This window comes from Pleurodeles waltl, chromosome 4_2, assembly GCF_031143425.1.
Source record: "Pleurodeles waltl isolate 20211129_DDA chromosome 4_2, aPleWal1.hap1.20221129, whole genome shotgun sequence".
NCBI classification, from domain to species: domain Eukaryota; kingdom Metazoa; phylum Chordata; class Amphibia; order Caudata; family Salamandridae; genus Pleurodeles; species Pleurodeles waltl.
In genome coordinates this window covers 960,641,249-960,660,766 of record NC_090443.1, presented here as the reverse complement: position 1 = coordinate 960,660,766, position 19,518 = coordinate 960,641,249, and the positions used below count along the sequence as shown (strand labels likewise).

General features: G+C 41.3%; 1 protein-coding gene across 9 annotated transcripts in view; it reads left to right on the top strand.

The window, feature by feature from the left end:
* The window catches only part of SLC6A9 (solute carrier family 6 member 9), a 443,088-nt gene that overhangs the window by 320,927 nt on the left and 102,643 nt on the right, over positions 1-19,518 (top strand). For all 9 annotated transcript variants that reach the window (XM_069232784.1, XM_069232783.1, XM_069232788.1 and 6 more), the window contains 2 exons: positions 4,261-4,417; positions 10,901-11,032. In XM_069232784.1, the coding sequence (XP_069088885.1) occupies positions 4,261-4,417; positions 10,901-11,032 (289 nt within the window). The remainder of the gene's footprint in view (positions 1-4,260; positions 4,418-10,900; positions 11,033-19,518) is intronic.

Genomic DNA, 19,518 nt, shown 5'->3' with positions numbered 1-19,518 from the left:
TTAATGGGTGAGTAGAGGAAAAGGCTTAAGGGGAGAAATATATTTCCCATTTGGAGAAACCAAAAAAAGTTCAAAGTGCAAGTCTCTTTTGCAGTTTGCAAGCATAGCATCAAAACAGCTGTAGTTTGTGATTGGAGGGCGCCAGAGAGTGGGGCATTCCTTGTGCCCCCCCCACCTCCAACTTCACCTTGAGTGGCCCCTGTTTCCTAACACTGCTATTAAAAGACTTCGATGGTTTCGCCTCTGTGAAAGCCTGCTGACCTGTATCCGTGTAGGACTATCTGGCCTATCCTTGCTGGCTTTTCCCTGTGTCTCGTCTTTAGCAGGGCCGGACTGGTAATTCTCTCTTTGGGCATTTCCCCGGGGGTTGCATCTTTGGAGGTGGTTTGTGAAGGTCCAGAAGCATCAGCGGCACCTCTGCTCCTCTGTGTATATGGAACCAGCCCAACAGGGCCAGCAAGCAGCTAGGGAGACGAGGGAAAGCGGGAGAAAGGATGCTGAAAGGGAAGAGAGCGAGAAAAAATGGCGCAAACCATGAATGCATAAAAAGAGAGGAAAAAGAGAAAGCGCCTCAATTGATCAATTTCATCTGGGCCGCTTCTGGTTCCCAGTCCGCCCCTGCCCTTAGTGGGTATTTTTATTTATTCCATGAGTACAATCCCTTTCTCCACTTGCAACTAGATTGAAGTTGGCTTTTAAGAATGCTGAGACCATCTCTGTAAACTCCATCATTTCATATAGCTCCATTATCTTTGTCTCATCACTCCCAGGCCTCACCATATAGCATAACTCCCTTTGCCAAGGTCCACACCAGTCGCTAGAGGCCCTCTACCAAAGTTATGGGCCAGAGGTGCAGGCCTTTAACAGCTGGAATCCGATTATTACAGCACCTTTCTGAAAAGGAATACAGTAAAGGTGAAATAAAAAAATAACCCAATTTAAATAAAGATAAGTAAGCCACAATTTCATTCAGTAGTATTACTGATGGACCAGCATTTGAGCAGATTCATTGATGTTTTTTTGGATATGTATTGGAAAGGATGGATTGGGAAAGAAATGCTTTAAAACGTTCTTTTGTGCTTCACCGGGAAACAAAGCCCTTGCTGAGTTCTTTGTTATGCAGAAGGATCCATTGGTTAGAATAGAGAAAGTAGTCAGTTTTACATAGATAAAGATTTTCGCACTTCAATGTAACTTTTTTGCCAATTATAGGTGGTAAAGTACACCAACTAAATAAACCCCTGTAAGCATCTGTAATTTATGTATTTATTTATTTGGGAGGATTTTTTTTATATATTGTGCTAACCAGACCCAGCTGGGTATTCGAGCGCTCTACAATAGTTATTTAGGTACGAGAATATGCAGAAGTACAATAAGGAATGTTGGTTGGAACAAGGGAAACAGTGGAGCTTTGGAAAGCTTCTAAAGATGCCTCGATGGGGTGACCACTGCCCGCATGGTATTCTTAAGTCGGTAATTTGGCAATTATGTTGAATATTCAAAAGCAATAGTTTGCTTCATCAGCATTATTTTTAAGCACCCAACTTATCTTTATGAAGTGCAAGGTTAGTACATATGTGGTAGAGACTCTCTCCATTTAACTTAAACAATTTCTATTATTCTGACTACAGGCTCATCATTTATGTTAACTATTTCATGGAAGCAGCCATTCACCTGAGAGGGGGTGGGTGGGGAACAGGCCAGATATTTCCATTGTCACCTTATTTAATTTGTACTAAAGCCATTTGTAATACGGATAATATTCAATGAAAAGGGTTGTTGAATGCCAGAAGTTGTCATTTTTTATAATATTAAATGGAGTCATGGGAATAGTTCTAAGAATTTTGATCTTTTACAAACTTTAGTGAAATTAATTGGGTATGCAGTTCTTTTTAAAAGAATTGAGCCACTCCTTATATCACAGTCTTACATAAAACCCAATTTTATGAAAGGGGATCTCGATAATTAAAGAACGGTTGGTTGTAAATATTGAGGTGTAGATTTCAAAAAAGATTGCAGAGAAATATACCTGTCACTTTCAGCTCTGACTCGTTACCGCGTGGGTCACGACGCACACGCATGTGAAATTGTTCTTTTGGGGAAGAATACCATTGTAAAAATGATCATTCTGCTAATAATAGTTTGAGCTGCCCCACCTCCACTAGGGTCGGTGCAGGAGAACTCATACGGTGCAAACAATGTATTTTTACCCTGGTCCACCATAAGAGCCATAGAGGTTCTGCCCTGATAAAGTCCAAAAATGCTCGCTTTATACTGAGATAAAGCTCCTCGTGCATTGGGGGCATTTGTTATGGTATTTCTAAAATTGAACTCCTGCTTCAAGAGTGTCTGTTTTGTAAGCTAACATAAGTACCGAGAGATCTGCCATGATGGTTTGCCATCGCACATCTGATTCAGGATATTTTTACCCGATAAAACGGTTCTGGCACAGACAACGGAACCATCTGAGCATAAAATGTCAGCCAAACCAGCGGACAAGAGGTGGGGCTCGCTGAACTTTTTTTTTTTTCCTGTAATGGAAGTCTTGTTTGTCACAGAACATCTTCAAACAGGGCGTGCCTGATATCTTGTTTTGTTTGTGCTACTTTGTATTCAGTCTTTTCATAAGATCATAGATACATTACATGAACAGAAATTTTGAGTCTGATACATTGTACAGTATTTGTATTTTAGCTTAATATTTGTTTTACTGTTTTAAGATACTTGATATCAGAAACCTATTTCAGTAAAGGGTTCTTACTTTCCAGATTGTAAATCGTATGACATATTTGAGCTATAATTTAAAACTATCATAATTAATAGAGTTTTCACTGTCTTAGAGCCCTCATTCGATTGTGAAAGAGCTAGCGCCCTCTTCAGTCATTCATTTGTAATGGTCTTCTCTCCGATTTTGTTCTGTTGATAATGCTAAACAGTATTGGCTCAACAATTGCCTTTTCTGCTCCCACATTTTCTTCTTCCTGCCAACTATGCCGTCACGCTTCACAGAGGTCGGGGGTAGTTATCTTAAGTCACTGGGGTCCAGGTGTATCAGGAGCCCAGGGCACCCTAGCTATATCTTTCTTTTACTACACTATTGGGGGCTCGTCCTTAGACACCCTTGCTTCTTCACTGCACAGATTTAGCTATTTTCACCTGTGCATTTGCTCTCATGGATGACTTGCTTCTGTATGTTTTTACAAATAGACTTTTCAGACCACCTGCTGAGCTTCTGCTGTGGGTCATTGCCCGTTTCCTCTTTTAATTTCTCTCTTCGGTGTCATAAAGTTGGAAGCTTCTCTGAACTATGTTTTTCTATGTGGCTTAAACATCTTTCAGGAGATTAATTTTCACTCACTTGAACCTTCCTTAAGACAATCCTCCATCTTTACAAAGGCATTTCTCCTGAAGTCTAAGGCCCTTCCCTTAGTATTTGCTGGCTGGCTGCTCTATTAAGTTTGAAATTTACAGATCAGTGGTAACAAGATACCTAGGTGCCCCCTCCCTTTACATCTTAGACAAACCCACCAACATGGCTTTGTTAATATACCAATCAATCTTTGGTAAGATAAATATCTGCTTCCTTGATTAATAAATACTGACAGTCCCTATCTTTTTGTACTGTGCATGCAAAAAAATGTTTTCCTGTTGTTGGGGTACTAGAATTATACTTGTAGAGATTTGAACAGGTGGGGTAATGTTTGGTCAAATATGAATTTAGGAAGGGGAGAGGAATGGTTAAAGAAACACATTTTTAAAATGTGGTGAATTTAGACCCTTGGGAAGGTCACAAAAAGAGTACATGAGATCAAGGAAATAGTAAAAGATGACATTCGCGAGAGAATGAGAAAAAGGATGGGATAGAAGAGGATTTTTATGAAGAATGATATTTAGAGGGATGCTTATGTTTTTTAAGATGATCTAAGAAGCATGCTGAGGGGTGTTATGGTAGATGGGCATACTACATCCTCTAATTCGCACATCCTGTATGATCTGCAGAATATGAGTTGATATTTAAGACTTCGGAGCAATGCAAAGAAGGGTGGTAAATGCACAGGCGGGTTTCCAAATTTCAAAGATAGGACAGTATCTAAATGTAGAAAAAGCTCAGTATCCTTTAGAGATGGGGAGTGTAGAAAACAGGAGATCAGGGGGATAAGAGGGAGCAGTTGGGTCTAGAGGTCCTTCTGTGCTGAAAAGTATTGCAAAATGTACAGAACTGTCAGAAAATTAATTTTGGATCTTTTGATTTTGTCCTAGAATGGTGCTGTTCCTGGAGAGCCGGTGAAGAGGGATGAGAATGTGAAGCGGGGAAACTGGGGCAACCAGATTGAATTTGTGTTAACCAGTGTTGGCTATGCTGTGGGACTGGGCAATGTCTGGCGCTTCCCATATCTTTGTTACAGGAATGGCGGTGGTGAGTCTCACTTCGTGCAATTATGAAAGTATTTTGTGGCAAAAAAGGATTGACTGGGTTTTACATTCTACCAGTCTAAGGGAACTAGTCATGTGAACTCAAGAATGCAAAAATAGTGTGCTGAATATAAATACAAATTGCATTTAAGATAGTTCATCTTAGTAGCCAAATTGTATGATGAGCATAACAACAGAAAATTCAAACATATGCAGTGTTCTACAGAATAGATTTTGAATAGTATTGCCACATAGTATTGCCACAACTGCATAATTTGGTTCACGTGCAAATCAGCATATGTGGTTTTATCATGCATGTATAGGGTTCAATGAAAATTGCACTCCAGTTGAACATAATGGCATACACAATTCTGGGGAATTTCTACTTAATTTAATAAATGTTAAACTTTATGAAATCTCCCAAATATTGCTAAATCAGTAAACAAAACTGATGTAGACACCAGTGTCTTGCAGGTCCCAATTATGTCTGACAGTACTATAGTTTTGCTGTACAGAACATACACAAAGAAAACTGGGAAGGATGAAAAATCTTGTCCTGCATTAACAGCTCAAACTGGTCTTTTTTCAAAGTTCTTTAATGAGCACATCTAGTAAGAGAGCACAGGATTCCATTATTGGCCCACAAGTATCCAAGACAGATTTATAGGTTTTCCACAAGTGATATATTTACATAAAACGTAAATGGCAAACATTTACGTAGTCGTTGATTATCCTGAAACTTGGCAAGGGTCTGGCCCCACTGATTCAACATTGACCACCCATGGCACAGACCATGGGAGACCTAGTATTTGCCAACAAAAGAAGAAATGTGCCAGATTCTGTGGTTTTGCTGTATAAAGCCAGGACACAACTGCACAATACATGCACACACAGGTCCTGAACTTCTGGGAACCACTTATAGCTGGATCTCAAGCACTTGAGTGGACAGTACTCTGTGGTCATCTCTTTGCCTCGCCTAACAAGGACTGAACAATGAATGAAACCTCACTTCAATGAGGTACTGACAGAGCTGATTGGTCAATCCGATATGCTTACTAAATTTGTAATCCCCCTTATGCCTCTACAGAAAGCATGCATCTCCAATGGTGATGCTGCCAACTTATGCAAAACAGAATACATGTTGCAAAGAAAAGGTATCTTGATTTATTTCCATGTTTTTGTTAGTTATATCTATATTGTTACACATAGATTAACATGGAGTATGGTTACATGTGCATTGTTGGGAGAAAAAGTCACTCCCATGCCTGTTATAGACTGAACTTGAATTTTGAATTGAGGTCATCAGAAAAGTGTTTGTGATGAAATGACGTTCTCTGTAACATGTGGAGATTATTAAATCCCTAGAAGATCCCTGAATGAGTGAAAGCACAAAGAAGAACCAGTTCTCCTGGTTACTCAGTATAGATTTAAATTAACCTGTAACACTTTACACTTTTCTCCCTGCTATGATCCACTTATTGTTTTCACTCACATGTGCTAGGTTATGATGAGATATGTGAATGGTTGCATATGATAGGTCATTTATGCACACTGTGTGGTATGGAAGCCTAGTGGACCCAATTTCAGAAATATTTCTTTTCAGGTGTGGTCCATGGCAAAGGGACATATTGCGGGCAGAATCCAAATGACAGATCAAGCATCTTGTCCATACCTTATTTTTTAAAGTTCATTTTTTGGTGCATTTTTTAATGTTATTTCTGTGATCCAAAAACTAATCAACAGAGATCTCAAACTTCAAGGCTTTCTGCAGAAAGTGTAATTTGTGTTGCTTTGATTTCCTACATTTGTGTTTCAAAACTTCACTTAATTATCAGCTCACTAGTTCTACCCAATCCTTCCCTGAATAATGGAGAACCTTGTGTTTCTTCTCACCCCATTATCTGAACCTTCTTTTCTTCTCAGAGATATGAAGGTTTGCCCCCACCATGTCCCCTCTGTAATTGTTACTAGTACCAACAAGTTTGATATTGTTCATCCATAACTCTTGCACCAAGTTCTGTTAAGTCTAGACAATTCCCTGTAGATGTTTAAGGAGCAAGGCATGTCTACATATTGAACTAAGGGTCAAGATTTTTATGTGTGTTCTGGATGCCATCTGGAAAAGTTTAGTTTTAGTGGTAGACACATAAAGGAACTTTCCACAGTCCATCTGAGAATAGAAATTGTCTCCAATGTAGTTAGCTCTTTCTTGTAATGGGAAGTAGTAGAAATAGTTTCAGGACCATGAGATGACACCTTAAAGTAGATGATAAAAACATAGTCACTCGTACAACTGCTTGGAAAGCCACAACAACGCTCCTAGAGGGGTTTATGATGGGGGAGAGACATGATTGTGTTGCCTGACATACTCAAATACTACTAGGTCCAGTTAATATTCAATGATTGGTTATATGGTGCACCAAATGACTTTACCATGATGGCAGATTGTTGGGTGTGGACATACAGTAGACACTCAGGAACACTTTATAGTGGTAGTGGTTACATACAGTGGTTAAAGTTGGTAACAGGTGAGTCCTAAAATGAGCTTGGAAAGGATGCTACCTCTAGAAACCCAGTTATGGGATCCCAAAGTTCTAGATGAACTGCAGACCCCAGAAATATGATTTAATTGACATACATCTCCAAGTTGGGAAATCCCTGATGACGGTCAATGGACTTCAGGTAGAATATTATCTCTGAAATTCCCAATCATGTTGGTGCCTACAAAGGAAACATGCACACAACGAGGACTCCCTACATACACAGGAAATTAAAGAAGAATCCCCAATTGAAATGCAGGGTGCTCTCTTCTCCACTGCAAAGCCACACAATTTCCAAAGTCCATACAAGCCTGATGAATAATATGCAGTCTCCAATTATAAAAATTCAGAATATGGGAACAAAATACTGGGACACTAGAAGAGGGAGATTGGATTTTGGCCTATACGTACCAGCAGGAAGTTACCATGTCTGAGGTTCTAGAATGGTCCAACTTAAAATTCTCCATCATTTATATTGAGGTTTGGTATAACATGAGATGACAAAAGCACCTGAGGGTTGTAAACATGTTGTGGGTACGTTCCTTCATACATGGGAGGAATGTTCCTAAATACAACCCTTCTGGGAAGGGGTGAAAATGCAGATACAAAATAGTTTAGATTTGGAGTTTGATTTGCTGATAGAAATGGCATCACTGGGGATCTGGAGAGATGCCTCTGTGCAATGCTGTCCAGTTATGTTTTGCAATTTGACAATGATAGTGGCAAAGAGAGAAAATACAAGACACTGGGGATGGAAAACATTACCAGACCTGGGGTTCTGGTCAAACATATAGATAGGTGCATAAGTGCAGATAGAAGGATGTACAAGAGTGACCCAGAAAGTTTAAAAAGACATTGGGCCCATGGAAGGAACCTAGAAATTTGCAGTTATGAGAGGAAATTAAATAGGAAAAGAAGAGGAATATCAGAGAGAGATTACATACAAGATAGCTTGAACTTTGGATGATTTTGTATGAGACAAGATGAATTGACAATGATTAAGAAAGTATTTTTGGAATAAGCTAAGAGAGTTGCTGTTCCATAAAATGCATAAAACTGTTTTTCTCCATGTACTATTAAAATCATAAAATATGAAGAAAAAAAATAGTCACTCAGCTCTCTTGTAAACTCAGGGCTATGAGAAGAAGATGCCTATATTTCCTTCCAGTGATGAAGTTGAATAAAGTTCCACATGATTTGTATGGCATAACTATTTCGTTTTTTTTCAAAATAGCTTATTCTAATCTCTTGCTCCCAACCTTGTAAGGTTCTACTTTAGACCATTGCCTAAATACAACTTCTGTTGTATTGCATGCTATACAGAGTAGTATCCTACCCTATAATCTTCGCCTTCCCTCCCATTTCAGTGGTTCCAGAAAGGCACAGATGTAGTGCCAGACATCCTCTTGTGAAGAATGTTATTGGTGAGGAACGGAATGTGGTTGGTGGTGGAGAATTTAATTCTGACAGTGGTGTGGCATGCTAGTGAATGCTGTAAGTGATGGGGAAGTGAATGCTGTTACTGGTAGAGGAGTGATGTATGTGATTTGAGTGGGAGGGAAAGTTATGAGTATGAGAGCAGTGGATGAATGGCAGGAGAGTTATGGCTGTGAGTGTGGAGAGAAACAAGTATGCGAGTAATGGGAACTAAGGCCGCCAGAGGTGACACAATAAAGACTATGGAGGAGATTATGAGTGTAGGGGTCTATAGACCGCCACACTCACGGTGGTGGCCTGGACCGCCGCCAATGTGGTAGTCCGACCGCCACATTACAACCCTGGCGGTCGGACTGCCAGGGAACCGCCAGCTCTGCCAGGATCTCAGATCCCAGAGGTCTGGAGGATGGTGGTGGTTCTTATCCACCAGGGAAGCGCTGCTTGATTACGACCCTCTTTTCTGGGGTTTCATGGCAGTAGCACCGCCATGAAAAGGCTGTCGGAAAACAGGTGCAGGGGGCCCCATTGTTATGAGCGTATCAGGAATGAAGGCTGGAATGATGAGGGGGTGTCAACACTGAGTGGTATAGGAAGGATGAGTTTGAGTGGAAGGCTGGGCATTGATTAAGGGAAGGCTATGAGTGGCGATGTAGAAAAGAATGTGTGGGTGTATACAAGCTCGTAAGGGCTGGAGGAATTATGGCTGTAATTTGAGAGCAGGTGAAGGTTTTTAGTGATGGGTGGATGAAACCAAGTGAATGGTACAGGAGGAGCAGCTATAAGAGCTGGGCTGTGAAGTCTGAGTGGTATTGGAGTGAAGGATTAGAATATCTGCAATATGAAGACTGATAGATGGTCAGACAAAAGACTGAAAATTCCTTGGGAGTGATGGATGTAAATAGTGAGGGTAGTGGAGGCTCTGACTGATAGGAGTGTGAAGTCTTTCGCCGGTGGGCGGGCTATGACTGTACAGACATGAAACCCCAAACATCCATTCAAAGTTTAGCCTCTACCTTAAGGTGCCTCAGTAGAGGCTAAAAAACTATGGTGGTCATTACAACCTCGGTGGTCTTTTTACAAGATTGCCGCTCGGCGTATTATGACTGTTGGCTGCTCTCTGTCCTTTTTCGGACGGAGAGCCGCCAACAGCCATACTGGCGGGCGGCGGGGAAGTGGAGGTTGCTCCACCTCCACCGCCATGGCAACAGAACACTGCCCACCGAATCACGTCCTGTGATTCGGCGTGGCGGTGTTCTGTTGGCGGTGTGGTGCCGGCGGAGCAGCCCCATGGCTTCCGTCCCCTCCCGGAGGCTCGACGGACCAGGTAAGTCGATCGTCCGTTAGGGGAGGGCGGTGGGAGGGGTGTTGTGTGTTGTGTGCGTGCATGGGGGTGTGCGTGTATGTAGAAGGGGGTGTGTGAGTGCGTGTATGCTTGCGGGGGTGTTGCGTGTTTGGGAATGAGTGCGTGTAGGTCTGTGGGTATGTCTGTATGGATGTGTGCGTGTATGTTTGAATGTGGGTGTGCGTGTCTGACTGTGTGTGTGGATGTTGGCATGTATGTCGGTGTGTGTGCGTGTGTGTGTTGGTGGTGCCTGCATGTGTGTCGGGTGTGTGTGAGTTATGTGATGTTGGTGGTCGGGGAGGGGAGGGCGGCCCTGCCACCTCTGGGGGGTGGCAGGGGTGGTGGGGGGTGTAGGGGAGGGAGTCGGGGTGGGGGAGACCCCTATCAGTGCCAGGGAAGGAATTCCCTGGCACTGATAGTGCTTACCGCCATGGATTTCATGGCGGTTTCAAACTGCGGGAATTCCATGGCGGTCAGCCAGGTCAAAATACCGCCAGCGGTATAGTGACAGCCGCCGGGCTGGAGACCCAGGTCTCTAGCCCGGCGATCGTCTCCGCCCTGGCGGGCGGAACGGAGAACCGGCGGATGGCCATGGCGGTAACCGCCATAGTCATAATAAAAAAAAAAAAGACCGCTAGCCTGCTGGCGGTCTTACCGCCGCTTCTCCGCCTTCTGCCAGGGTCATAATGACCCCCTATGCCTCCATTATCTCTTGACTGTGGATCTTCATTTTAAGAGGGGGGAGTTTGTCCATTTGATCCTTAGCTTTGCTAAACAGGAATGGCAATTGAATGTGAGAAGTTTAGTGTCTCATTTTACATCTATTAGCTTCCATGTGGAAACAGCCACTTCAAAGGTAAGAGTGGCCATATTCATTCCTGATGCTTCCTAATAAAGGAGATGCCCTGCAATATTATTAATAATATGAATAGTAATAATAGTATTCTTATGCTTGGACTGATGCCCCCATTTTAGGTTTGTCAAGGCTGTAAAAGACCATCAGAACTGTAAAAATACCTCCTGATTCAAGACTTGAGACACGTGAATACACTACCTATTTGTGCAAAGGATATATAGTGCAATGCAATTATGGTGTCCTTTCACCTGAGTCTTTCTGGGCCTTACCTTTTGTGTAACTTTGTTTTATTCTCTGACCCCTTTCTCACAGGTGCCTTCCTCTTCCCATACTTCATCATGCTTATATTCTGTGGCATCCCCCTCTTCTTCATGGAACTATCATTTGGCCAGTTCGCCAGCCAGGGATGCCTGGGAGTATGGCGGGTCAGCCCCATGTTTAAAGGTAATGTAGACCAAGTGAAAATGATGCAACCTGTTGTGAATGTCAGGTGTCCGATCAGAGGTGAAGAATGGGAATGGATGATTAATGCCGCCTTATGGGTCCAGCGGCATTGGAACGTGTTGGAAAGTGATCACCTTATTCTGCAGAGCATTTGCTCTTAGTTCTAACCTCCATTAAGTTGGTATGCTTGGCGACTCTGCTAGTGTAGCCCAATCATGAGTGAAAGTCCTAAAATAACCAACAGATAAGCAGAAAACATCTGTGGGGTTGCCCTCCAAGAGACCATCCTCTATCGTCTGATAGGAACTAGCAAAGCAGGAGAAGTAAGGATGTGCTATATGTATCTGCACCTGGCCTTAGTGAAACTAAAAAGTGCCATCTACCATGGAAAAGAATAAGGTGGCGCTTGGCAGCACACATTGTGATCTACGTCACCGGAATGTTTGCAGAATATTTATCACATAAATCCAACACTTTGTTGCCCAGTGGGATGTGAAACTGTGAAACAGGGCCTTTCATAAGGAACTCACCCCAGAGGTGAACAGGGCATCCTTTACCCACAAGGAACAATCTTGCAGTTCATCTAATTTCCATGAATCCTGCATTGTGTAAACCATATTATCCCTAAGGAGTAGACAGGGTCAAACCAACTGATGTGCATGTGTGTACAGCCTGCACATCCAGTATAAGAAACCCTTTCAAGGGCTGGTTTAACATATATTGTGGCACCTGTAAAAGGCAGCATTGAATAATCACAAGGAAGAGAAGTATGATCTAAAGAGGCACAGTGGATGTTAACTTTAAAGAATGGACCTGTGGACTAACCGAACTCTCTAAACTGCAGTAGCTATATGTAGCCTCCAGAACACAAAAGGACTCAGACTCATGTTCTAACCAACAATGTGCCATAATAAGTATACTTGGCATACAGTAACCATTGCAAGCAACCATGTGAGTTAACCCAACAATATGGCCCTCATTACAAGTGCTACAGTATCACCTGGAGTGATCACCCTGGGTGTGGGATTACTCCACTCTTAATCACCAGTGTCTCCAAGCCCAGAATTATCAAGCCTACAAACTACGGACTTCTTCTTCCGGACAGACAGACAGCCTGACTGTTCACGCCCACACCCCCAAAACCCTCACAGCACTCCTCCATTTTCTACCTGCTCAGAGCAGGTGGAAAATGTCTACGGTTTCCTCACCAGAATGGGGAAACAATGCACAGCAAAGGACCTGCTAGTTCCAGGTCGGTATAGTTTCCATTCTGAGAGGAAACTTGGACTAGACAGAATTTGATGCAAGAATACTGACCAGACTCGGGGATACCAGCCCCACAGTATCTCCGTAATTCCAGCCATCTCATAATCAAAACCACAACTAAGACATACCAAAATAGTAAATCAATCAAAGGATGTGAAAAAAAAAACCTTTTAAGATAGTTATGAACAAATAAGAAAATTGAATCAAAATAACATTTTTTTTAATAACCATGTGACAATTACTAAAAGGGCATGAATGTTGAAAATAGCGTTAGGTTTAAGCTTAGTTTTAGCATTAGCGTTAGGGTCAAAGTTAGGGTGTAGATGATAGGGGTAGGATCTTGGGTTCCAGAAAGAATTAGTATTAGATGAAGGTGTAGGGGTAGCATTAGGCTTAGGGTAATATTATAAACTCGTCATTATTGTAAACCTAATATAAAATCAACTTTAATGAATTCTTCATTTTATATTCGTCATTTTGACATTTTTTAAATTATTATTTTGTTTTCACATAGATTTGTTTATTAAATGTAACATCCAATGATCGATTTTTCGGTACTTCTCTGTATATGTGCTCATTGACATCATCATGCAGAACCTCACACTTTTATCTAACTACTTAGCAGACTTATTTTTAAGGACTCGGTACAGGAGTTCCTTTGTGTAGGGGCAAGACAGGGATACCACCCGCAGTTACTTGCAGGAGTGGATCGGCAATAAATCTACAGAGGCCGTCATGGTGCAACTCTGCTGTTAACAGAGGGCAACCAATTTTTGCACCAGTTTTGACACCAGGGCCAATGATAAGTTTTAAGCTCCGTTACGCAGTATCATTGCTCTGACCGGTAGTAAAATGGAGTGCTACAAGTGGTAAATGCAGCAGTGTCAGCGGCTTCTGCCAATGCTTCAGAAATAACCGCCGGCTTAGCGGTGATTTATAAATTTGGTAGGTGGCCATTCAGTCAGAGCAACGGAGTAATTTACTCACTCACCCTGACGGACTTACCTCCGCCCGCCAATATATATATCAGGCCCTAAGTCTGTTTTAAGTGGTGGGCTCAGGCAAAAAATTGCAACTGGAGAAGAAAGTCAAAGAGAGAGGGCTGCGTGTGTGTGTACGTCGATATCTGTTGTTGCATATTGCTCTCCCTGATTGTTGTGGGGCGAGTGGGTCTGACTGTCTATTATGGAGTTATTTGTCAGATTGCTGAATATCAATGCAGGCTGTTTCTAAAATTGAATAGTGCTATGGCTGCAGGTTATTTCTAAAACTTTATGTTGGTACTGTGGTGGCTGGTTACTACTGGGGTTGTTGGTTAGCCCTGTGGTTGCTTGTTGTTGCTATGACTTCTGGTCAATGCTGTGGTTCCTGGTTAGTCTTATTGTTGCGGGTAATTGCTGTGGTGCCAGGTTACTGTTGTGATTGCTAGATATTGCTGGAGTTGCTGGTAATTTCCTGTATCTACATCAGTAGCCCTTGATCAATACAGAGACATGGCCTGTTGATGGCTCATGCCAGGGCTGCAGGCAGTTGTTGTGATTGCTGGCTATTGTTAGAAGTACTGCTTACTGTCACCTTATTAACTATTTTTCAGATTCCTATTATTTCTCCGATTTTTGGACACTGCTTATATTGGTGGTTATTAGTAGGATATTCCAGCCTCTGCACGGATTTTCCGAAAAAATTAACTTTCTGGGAGTACACTGATATTAGATATTGACTCATTTTGCTAAATTTACACACCTGACAGTCGACTATATGAACACGCAAATCTCTTTGCTTTTGGTTATAGCGTTCATAATTGGCCCGCCTTTGCATGAATGACACTACGAATACTTAACACCAGGACACACTGCCCTCTAAATTTAGGAACTTACCAGAAGGTGAATACCTGCTTCAACCATGTCTTCATATTAACAAGGCATTTGAATCAGCTTTTTATCATGTTGACCCACTGTATTATGTTTGTCCTGTTATTCACAGTTTTTACCACACAAAACGTGCCCGTAGCATGTTTGCCCATGCCATGTGTGTAGGTCCATTAAAAGCCAGTGTTTTTATTTCATTAGGCCTATGAACCACAGACCTCAAGAACACAATGTCTGATTTAAATATGATTTGGACATGCAGCAAGAGCCCACGAATAAGCTTAGCAATTATGCCCTTTTATAAATAGTCCACTTTAGGTTGCATTAGTATTTTTAACCAGAATAGGGCGCCATTAACAATGATTGTGTTAAGTGTTTGCACTAGATTGTTGAAATAAATGTATCCTTTTGTAACATAAAGCAAAAACAAATTGGAATCTTTATTGGTATGCAGTCTCATTCAGAAGACTGAAAATTATAATATCAAGGGTTATGAATAATGTTGATCGTACTTGCAGTTAATGTTTATTTCATTACAAAAACTGGTTGACAACAGAAAACCTTAATAAGAGGCCGCACTTTCCTATAGTGTAGAGTGTTGTACTGGTGCTCAATACATTCTAGACATGCCTGTTGTCAAGCATGTGTAATGGAACAAGAAAACTTGTACCAGCAAACTATATTTATATCTAAGATGAGAATGGAGCACACGCAAAAAATATTCTTATATTATTAGTTGTGTTCATAGATCCTTCAATTATATTAGAGAACTAAGAAAGCAAGTATAATGTGATCAAATGTGATATCAATAATGTGTGATAATTCCAAAACTATATTATTCAATTAACAAATGTAATATACATAATACAAATGTACCATACATTCATAAAAAAAAATGTACAGAAATTGGTCCAAAGCAAAATCAATTTTCCATAAACAATTGACAGTATTTTTACACAGATTGTAGGATTAAATCACAAACAAAACAATTCATCTCTAAAGCACTCGGAGTCAATAAACACTAATCCAATTAATCAATGGAGTAAGTGGAAAGCCTTGGCTGAATCTGGTTTGGATCTTACAATCAATTCTCTCATTGGATGACAAGAAATTTATTTTCCCTAAGTCAACAGATTGGATATTTTCCACTTACTCCATTGGACCAATTTCTGTACAATATGTTTTATGAATTTATGGTACATCTCTATTATATATATTACATATGTTAATTAAATAATATAGTTTTGGAATTATTTCACATTATTGATATCACATTTGATCATATTATACTTGCTTTCTTAGTTCTCTAATATAATTGAAGGATCTATGAACACAACTAATAATATAAGAATATTTTTCGTGTGTGCTCCATTTTCATCTTAGATATACATATAATTGCAGTTAATGTTGGCTGCTCAGTTTGCTGACTGTTGCTGGTTACAATGAGATGGCTACCTATTGCAAGGATTAATGCTTTTTGTAGTCAGACGTTTAGTGCCTCTTGGGTATGTCACTGTTTGTTGTTGAAACTCTGGCTGTTTTTGGGCTCAGACTGAGAATGTTCTGCATTGCTTTGATTGCTAAAGTGTCTAACTTCTGTATTGTGACTACTAGTCACTTATTAACTGCATTTGTACATGTAAAATTGATCAAATCATTTGTTTTGTATTTGACACTGTATGCATATGTGCATGCAGTGTGAAATACATTCTGTATTGCTTTAGTGCCACTTGCAACTGATGCCATGGTTGCTAACTTAGGGCATTATTTTGAGTTTTGGCCAATGAAGCACTTCATTAAAAAGTGATTGATATCAAGACCGCTGTATTACAAGCACCATAGGCTATAATGGATTTGTAATATGGCGAACAGGACATCAGCCACACTTCTGATTAATGGCCTTTAAATAATGCCCTTACTCTATATTGCCCTTTGCCACCCCCCCTTTCCCATGTTCAAAAGCTAAGGCTTGACTATTTACTTGAGTTGACTGTTAACCCTCTCCCCAGGGTTGGTTTCCTTTCAGATTCTGACTGCCAAGAGCACACATTGTTATGATGTGCTACTATTGCTGATTGGCTAACCTTGATTGTATAAATGCCAACATTTCCCCTTCCTCTCTCTACACATTCTTCTCATTGTCACTAATCCCACTCTACTTCACTCCACTACACCTTCTCTGGAATGTCTCAAGGCTTCCAACTCATATTGTGTCATGTGTTATTTGGCATTTATATACCACTCACTCTACCATTTTTATGGCAACGCAGCCCATTTGGTGATGCAGAAGTTTATGTTGGAGGATGGTTTATGGAAATGTGCTTCACGAGTAAGGTGAGAGAATGTGTCTGTTAGGTGAGCCACTGATTTTGCAAATTCTGTATCACATTAAATATGTTTGCGATATTTTTTGCTACCTTGATAAAATGTCATATGAGATGCACTTACCCTGCAACCATATGGGTGGGTGGTTGGTTTTCACACTTTATGACCTTGCAAAACGTCTTTGTCATGTTTACATCCCCTCTGCTCTATGGATGGCCATTTGACCCCGCTCATATTCAATGCTCTGACACCACAAGCGGCCTATTCTGCCTTATAAGAAATGGTACAACATAAAGAAGGCTCTATACATGCCATTATTGCCACATACTGCTTTTGGTCGGTTTTGTAATCCTCTATCACGGAACCTTGGAAAGCTTGGAATTGTGGACATTGTGACCTCTTCTCTCACACCTTCCTGGGATTGTTTTTCCTTTTTGCTGAGGACTTGTACTGACCCTGCCTCTTAATTTTCCTAGTTTTATGAAGTCATAGCTACTGCTTCAGTGAGAGTTTTAGAAGAATATGTTTATACTTCTTCAGATCTTATGTCAGATCTTATGTCAGTTCTCATAAACTGAGTGGTGAAGCCAGATGACTCATCTTTTTCAACCCTGCCCTCAGCCTTCCAGCCTGGTGATTCCCAGGGTGAAGGTGGAGGAGGACCACCACTTCCCAATTTAGGAGACCTGGACCTAGTGGCAGCATAAGAAGAGATCTACATCAGCCAGCTCCAACGTCCCACCAGATAGCAGTATCCAACTTGCTTCTTACATACCTGTCAACTAGATCTACATGAACCATGAGGCAGGAGTGACAACCTTTCATCTTTGCACTGGCAGTCACTTTCATTAAAAGGCCTCATAAATGTTGAAATGAAAATCTGCAGGAAAAAGAGCCCTTTCCTATCGAAGGATACAGTAAAATACCTCACCAGGATCCGAAGCGCCGCTCAAGTTATAGAATCATGGTGATGCCATATCTAGGAATCTGCCATTCCTATTCCCTCCACTTCCCTTACTTGCCTGGTAGGTTCATGTGCAATAAATAGTCAAATTCTCAGTTACTGACTAACGTTGGATGAAGTGGTAGCAGGAAAAAAGCAGAGAACTACAAAAGCTATCCAGGAATCGAAAGCTTTCCACAATCCATAGAAGTCAGAATTATTTTGCTCAAAGAAGGGTATTTTAGGAGTCTCCGTGAATAGTTTTTCAGGCTCTAGTCAAACTCAGTGTAGTCCATACAGAGGTCTGCTTTCAGGCTAACACTGGGCCAAGTCCAGGAAAATGTTACATGGACTTGCTTCAGCGAGGTGGGGAGGCTGGGGATACGTTTAGAGACCGCCTTTCATCAAACTCACTGGGATGTGGGTAGTGGAAGAAGAAACCAGGCTTTCTTAGGAGTCCGGAGGGCTTAGAACCCCAATCAGCAGCCAGCTACCATCTTTCTCTACAGGGAGTGCAGAATTATTAGGCAAGTTGTATTTTTGAGGATTAATTTTATTATTGAACAACAACCATGTTCTCAATGAACCCAAAAAACTCATTAATATCAAAGCTGAATATTTTTGGAAGTAGTTTTTAGTTTGTTTTTAGTTTTAGCTATGTTAGGGGGATATCTGTGTGTGCAGGTGACTATTACTGTGCATAATTATTAGGCAACTTAACAAAAAACAAATATATACCCATTTCAATTATTTATTATTACCAGTGAAACCAATATAACATCTCAACATTCACAAATATACATGTCTGACATTCAAAAACAAAACAAAAACAAATCATTGACCAATATAGCCACCTTTCTTTGCAAGGACACTCAAAAGCCTGCCATCCATGGATTCTGTCAGTGTTTTGATCTGTTCACCATCAACATTGCGTGCAGCAGCAACCACAGCCTCCCAGACACTGTTCAGAGAGGTGTACTGTTTTCCCTCCTTGTAAATCTCACATTTGATGATGGACCACAGGTTCTCAATGGGGTTCAGATCAGGTGAACAAGGAGGCCATGTCATTAGATTTCCTTCTTTTATACCCTTTCTTGCCAGCCACGCTGTGGAGTACTTGGACGCGTGTGATGGAGCATTGTCCTGCATGAAAATCATGTTTTTCTTGAAGGATGCAGACTTCTTCCTGTACCACTGCTTGAAGAAGGTGTCTACCAGGAACTGGCAGTAGGACTGGGAGTTGAGCTTGACTCCATCCTCAACCCGAAAAGGCCCCTCAAGCTCATCTTTGATGATACCAGCCCAAACCAGTACTCCACCTCCACCTTGCTGGCGTCTGAGTCGGACTGGAGCTCTCTGCCCTTTACCAATCCAGCCACGGGCCCATCCATCTGGCCCATCAAGACTCACTCTCATTTCATCAGTCCATAAAACCTTAGAAAATCAGTCTTGAGATATTTCTTGGCCCAGTCTTGACGTTTCAGCTTGTGTGTCTTGTTCAGTGGTGGTCGTCTTTCAGCCTTTCTTACCTTGGCCATGTCTCTGAGTATTGCACACCTTGTGCTTTTGGGCACAAGTGATGTTGCGGCACCAGTGATGTTGGGCACCAGTGATGTTGCAGCTCTGAAATATGGCCAAACTGGTGGCAAGTGGCATCGTGGCAGCTGCACGCTTGACTTTTCTCAGTTCATGGGCAGTTATTTTGCGCCTTGGTTTTTCCACACGCTTCTTGCGACCCTGTTGACTATTTTGAATAAAACGCTTGATTGTTCGATGATCACGCTTCAGAAGCTTTGCAATTTTAAGAGTGCTGCATCCCTCTGCAAGATATCTCACTATTTCTGACTTTTCTGAGCCTGTCAAGTCCTTCTTTTGACCCATTTTGCCAAAGGAAAGGAAGTTGCCTAATAATTATGCACACCTGATATAGGGTGGTGATGTCATTAGACCACACCCCTTCTCATTACAGAGATGCACATCACCTAATATGCTTAATTGGTAGTAGGCTTTCGAGCCTATACATCTTGGAGTAAGACAACATGCATAAAGAGGATGATGTGGTCAAAATACTCATTTGCCTAATA